The sequence below is a fragment of the Lepidothrix coronata genome, unplaced genomic scaffold, assembly GCF_001604755.1.
Source record: "Lepidothrix coronata isolate B3197 unplaced genomic scaffold, Lepidothrix_coronata-1.0 Scaffold119, whole genome shotgun sequence".
NCBI lineage: Eukaryota > Metazoa > Chordata > Aves > Passeriformes > Pipridae > Lepidothrix > Lepidothrix coronata.
Window position 1 is genome coordinate 2,718,486 of NW_016690299.1, and position 6,000 is coordinate 2,724,485.

Consider the following 6,000-nt stretch of genomic DNA (forward strand, 5'->3'; position numbering starts at 1 on the left):
CTTTTTTTGTGCTTGGGATTGCCCTGACCCAGATGCAGGAGCTTTCACTTGGCTCTGTTGAACTCCATTTGCAGCTCATCAGTACTTCCATGTCTTGTAGTTGATTTTGATACTCCTTCAATATGCATGTTTAGAAAGAACACCATGTTCTTCCCAAGTGAGAGTAATTAATACAGGGCACAGAAAAGCTACTTCTTCCTGTATATATTTTTTTTTTCCTGTAGAGAGGCTGGACTTGATCCCAGGAGGAGTTAGAGGCTCACTCCTCCCTAAATTGCTGTTCTTCCATGTTCATGGAGTTCTCACTAGATTGCTGCTTGCTCTGGCCACCTTAAGCTGCCATCTCTGCTCTTCAAAGCCAGGCTTGTTTCCATTCCTGTCTTGCTCTGTCAGTGTAAAACAACGATATAATTACAGTTATTTTTAGTGAATCAGATGTTTACCAGGGCTAATCCTCTCTAATCCCCTTGTTTCTTACAGATTTCATTTAGTTTTTCATCACTCTGTGTCAAGTCTGTCTGCCTTGGCAAAGAAACAAAAATTATCACAGGAGAAAGGTCACAACATCTGGCTGCACGTGGCTGGTTTGTGCTGTGGCAGAGTTAGAATATGAGATCATGATGGCTCAGGCTTTCTCAGAATGTTTTTAAGAGTATAAAAAATTCATTTGGGTGGTTCAAGTAGGAGACAGGTTAGAGCTCTACTTGCTATGGAAAAAACAAACCCCAAACAGCCCCTCTGGGTGTTTTCCATGACTTTGGACTTTTTAGCAAGACCAATGACAGTTAAATAACAATTTTTTTGGGGCACAGGGCTGTTGCTGTTGTCAGCACACCCCATATTAGACGAGACCTAAGCAGCAGATTTCCAAAGTCTGGTGAAATCCGAATTCCTTGTGATACATCTCGGGCACTGCTCTGCCCCTGCAAGCTCCAAGCCTTGGATGATTTTGATTTGCATTAAAACATTCCTGTTGTGCTTAATCCCAACAATCAGGCAGTGTGTCATGAGGTTTGTCCCAGAGCTCAGTCAGTTCCAAATCTGGAAAACACAGTAACTGCACAGAAAAAAAAAAAAAAAAAAAAGAAAAAAGCACACTGGAGCTCTTAGTGGCTTTTTGAAAGAGCTAAATTCTGTTCCGTGCCAGAAATTGCTCATTCAGAGCCTCACTGGGCTGCTTTTCCAGCTCCTGGATGTTTCTGAACGGAAGAAACGCAGGAGGTTTCTAGTAATGGGGCCTTGAAAGCTTCTGTTAGTGCAGAGCAATCAGACCACAGGATTTCACAGGAGAGAGGACTGAAATTCCACTTTTTTTTTTTTTTAAGTGATGAAAGTACCTGGAGCAGCCACCTGCTCCTCACACCCACCTGCAGTATTTCACGATCCGTTCCCCTGCCCCCTGTCCCTGTTTTTTAAGGGAGTATTTTGGGAATCTGCCATCCCAAAATGAGGGTGGGAGGAGATTGATGTGAAGTGTCCTCACAGGTGCTCTCCAAAGTGCTGTATGTCCTGGTCAGATTAATCCTAAATGTAAAAATTTCTCAAGGTAAGAAATAATAAGAATTCAGGTATAATGGAGCTCTGTATTTTAACCCGTGTGTAAATTACCCTTCTCTCTCTGTTTAAAGAGGATTTTTCTTTTGTCCTTTACCCGTATAAATGAAATATTGTTCCTTTTTGCTGCAGCTATTCATAGTCTAAAGTTGAGTCGGAACCACGTGGACTGGCACAGTGTGGATGAAGTGTATCTGTACAGTGATGCAACCACATCCAAAATTGCAAGGACTGTTACACAAAAGTTGGGGTTTTCCAAAGGTAACACTTCTCGGAGTTTGTCAAGAATAACTTAAATACCAGTGTTTTAAGTTGTTTTTTTTTTACTTTAAGACTAGAGGAAAGTTTGAAGTTTTAGTATGTGAGTAGCCTGCTTTGGCCATTGCATTTTTTTATTTTATATGAATGTTCAGAGTCCTTAGGTTGTGTACATGATGTAACTAGATGTGAATTTTTAATTTCAATTTTATATATAGTATGTATTTATTTTATTATATTTTATTTTTAATACATATTTTATTTTGGCTGTGGCATTTAGCATTACATAACAAGTACATGAAAATATTACAGTGGCAGAGCAGCAGATACTGTAAAATCAGAATTATTACTGTAGTAATATGATATTACAGTTCCCTTTGCAACCTTAACTTTACCACTGTGTACTTGCATATTGTGATGCATCTTTTAAATCCATGATCATACCTTCGCTCTCACCATCTCCTGCCCTCTTTTTCCATTCATTAAACAGACATATGAACTGAGAGAAGGGGTGAAGCACTTAGAAAAAATAAGAAAAATCGACATTTAGAAAAAATTATTTGCGGTAGGAATAATTTCCAGTAGGAATTCAGGCTCATTTAAGCTCAGAACTCCCAGACATAAAGCCAGCAAGGCTGAGATGGTTGGAAGAGAGGATGGTCCCTCTCAAGGAAAAGGCAGATTATTGCCAACCTAGAAAACTGGAATTTTTTTCCCTCTGTCATGTCCTGTGCAGGACAGCTGCCAAAACAATAACATAAAAATCTGTTTTTTTCCTTGGCCTCTGAAGAGGCAAGACCAGGTAATAGGTCTGGCTTTAATCTCCATGCCTCTGTCTTGTAATTAATGCCCTCTTAAGCCCCCAGGGCTCTTGGGTGGATACTTAATTAATGTTTGCCAAAAAAATAGTATAATTCAGTGCTTCAGTTCCAGAAGAAACGAAGTAATTTACCCAGAACACGATTTGGAAAGTGTATAATAAATAATAAATCTGTTGTAAACAATTTGGGGGCACAAATATTAAATAGAAGACTAAAGCTGTCTTAGGTGAAAAAAGTCCTTAGTGGTTTTGTGGTGTTTTCCTCCTCTTTAGGAACAAAATCAGCTGTTTGTTTCAGTTTTTGAGGCCAGCACTGGTGCCAGGCTCTGGGTCCCCTCCGTGGGTCTGTCACTAGAGGGGGATGGAGACACACAGTGCCAGTGGGTTTATCAATCCATCAGCACAGCAGGGAGAAAATACCCATATTTACCCTGGGTAATTGATTTTTGGTTTGGCCACTGAGCTGGAGAACGAGTTTGCAAATTTTGAGGTTGGATCAGCTTGAAATAAAACAGGTTTTCCCCATCAAAATGAAAAATCGTGAAGGTTTTCAACCAGCTCTTTTAATGGGGGCAGATGGAATGGTGGCACTTAATTACTTACATGGCCAGATAATTTCCATGATTCTTCCATCCATTGGAGTAAGGTGGAGATAAAAGGAGGTTTAATGATGGAGACACCCAGAAGAAGAGTTTTGTGCTGTAAAAGTGGGTGGACACGATGTTACACGACTGTTTTCTAATTGTTTTTTAAAACATTTCTCAAATTAGTTCTTTATACAGTGGAAATGACCTTGTAATTCATTGGCTGATACAATTAACATCACCCAGTTGCTGAAATCTTTCAAGAGTTTAAAAGTGGATGTATTTAAAAATACGTGATAGCCCTTTAATCTTACAGCTCTGTGTTATAGAATCTTATTTTCTTAAAGTACTTTAACGTGTTGGACTGAGAAAAGCCAAGCTTCTGTCAACAGGTAAGACCTTTGTACTTCACAGAATGTCACTGATGTGGGATAATGTTCTTTCTGCAGCTTCGAGTAGTGGGACAAGGCTACATAGAGGCTATGTAGAAGAAGCCACGTTAGAAGACAAACCACCACAGACTAGTCACATTGTGTTTGTTGTGCATGGTATTGGGCAGAAAATGGACCAAGGAAGGATCATCAAAAACACAGCGATGTGAGTGCGTTGTGATGTTTGAAGTACCTTGAATATAAATGACAGCACAACCTTTGGTTCAAGCCGAACCTTTCCCTGTTTCCTTCTCCTCCTCTTTCCCCTGAGTCGTTAATCTTTATGTTGTGGGTGCACTGTTATCTGTGTTGATTGAGTTGCATGGACTCAGGAAGAGCAGCTGGGAACAAGAAGAGCAAAGATTTAGTCTGGTTTTATGGCCAATACTTGTGACTTTTAGGGAACTGGCCCATGAGAGGACATGGCCTCAAGTTGCACCAGGAGAGGTTCACGTCGGATATCAGGAAGAATTTCTTTATGGAAAGCCTTGTCAGGCACTAGCATGAGCTGCCCAGGGAGGTGGTGGAGTCCCCATCCCTGGAAGTGTTCAGGAAAAGACTGGACGTGGCACTCAGTGCTCTGGGCTGGGTGACATGTTGGAGATTGGGCAGAGGGTGGACTTGATGACCTTGGAGATGTTTTCCCACCTAAACAACTGTCAGTGACTCTGCTGAGCAGGGAGACGTTTTCATTTGGTTGGAATCAAAGGGAATGTAATTTCTACATCGTACCTGGGTGAATTAAGTAGATATCAACTGGGAAGAAAGTGACTGGGCAGAAAAATTTTGCTTCGGTAGTATAGGAAAGTTAATCTCTGAGTGGAATCTCTTGTTGTTCCAGCTGGTTGTCAGAACAGTGAGCAAGCAAAGTGCATACTGGTAAGAGAGGGGAAACAGGGAACTACCAGGAGTGTTGTCATTCCTAACAGGACAGAAGCCCTTCATGCAGTTGGAAGGTGTTTCTGTGAGACTGTTCATGGAGTTCTGTGCCGGTTGAAAAGTAAAACATGATTGAAATCTTACCAAATCTTTTCAGTTAATGTCTTTTGTGAAAAGTGGTTTGAAAATGGATTTTGGTTTGACATCCAACTCAGCTAACTCAGAAAGCCAGTTAGGGTGCTGGTGAATGGGAAGAGAAATCCCTGAGATATGGGGAATTATGTTTCCCAGAGAAGCTGTGGCTGCCCCATCCCTGGAAGTGTTCACAACCAGGTTGGACAGGACTTGGAGCAACCTGGGATAGTGGAAGGTGTCCCTGCCCATGGCAGGGGGTTGGAACAGGATGATCTTTAAGGTCCCTTCCAACCCAAACCATTCCATGATTCTCTGTACCTGAAAAGATGTTTGAATATTAGAAGAAATTGTAAATTGTGGTGACAACATTGTGGGGGACAAGGTGGCATTGAGGAATCCTTCGTTAGCTGAAAGAAGAGGCTAAAAAAGTGTTAATTACAGATCTGTATTGCACAGATGGTTCAGTCGTGTGCCCCAAATAGTTCCACGTTCCATCAAAGTTGACAGAAACAACGACAGACCCAGTGACTCCTGTGGAAGTGTGTGTAGAGCTGGGACTGTTTTGTGGTAGGAGCTTTGTGAAGCTCCCTTTGAATCCAGGATGGGAATGTAGGTCAGTGCTCATGTGCTCTGTGGTGTGTGCCATCGTGTCAGCAGGCTCTCGTGCTCCTGCAGCTCGTTCTGCCACTCCAGTGTCCTCTGGTGCGGCAGAGTAAACTTTCTGATGTCACTTCTGTGTCATTTGTCATCTCAAAGCAACAACCTGCTGCTCCCCACTCCCCTCGTTCCGCCACTTTGCTGCTCTGTTAGTCATGTTATTGAAGAGCAAGCAATCCAAACCAGAGAGAAAACACTCCACAGCCCCTGCTTAAAAGTTAGTCGTGTAATAATAAAAGTTCAATTTTTGTAGGATGCAATTACACTGGGAATGAAAATACCCTAAATATAAGTTGCTGCTTTAACAGCGACGAGAAATAAAACTTCCACCTTGGAATCATTAAGTTTTTCTGCTTTATCTTTCTTCTTGCCCCATTTTCCATAAATACAGGGGTTATATGGGTGGATTAACTTCAGCTCAGGCTGCAGTGCAGAGATGTTCATTCCATAAGTCCTGCTTTAATTGGCAGCCCAGTATATGAAATACTTTCTCAAAAAGGGAAACAAGATTTTATGTGCTTCAGTAAATCTCTCTCATACCCTCAAGAAATATCAGACAGTATTGCATAGCCTTTTAAAATGCTAATTATTGGCATAAATTGTGGATTCTCTACAAAGTCTGCAAATTAGAGCATCATTTTAGATTGAAGTCTCTCTTTTTTTTTTTTTTTTAATAGCTTAA

At 41.2% G+C, this 6,000-nt stretch overlaps 1 protein-coding gene across 1 annotated transcript in view; it reads left to right on the forward strand.

Annotated features, from left to right (window-relative positions):
- Nucleotides 1-6,000, forward strand: part of DDHD1 (DDHD domain containing 1) — a 66,494-nt gene that overhangs the window by 25,658 nt on the left and 34,836 nt on the right. The window contains exons 3-4 of the mRNA XM_017825505.1: nucleotides 1,687-1,815; nucleotides 3,666-3,813. Coding sequence (XP_017680994.1) covers nucleotides 1,687-1,815; nucleotides 3,666-3,813 — 277 coding nt within the window. The remainder of the gene's footprint in view (nucleotides 1-1,686; nucleotides 1,816-3,665; nucleotides 3,814-6,000) is intronic.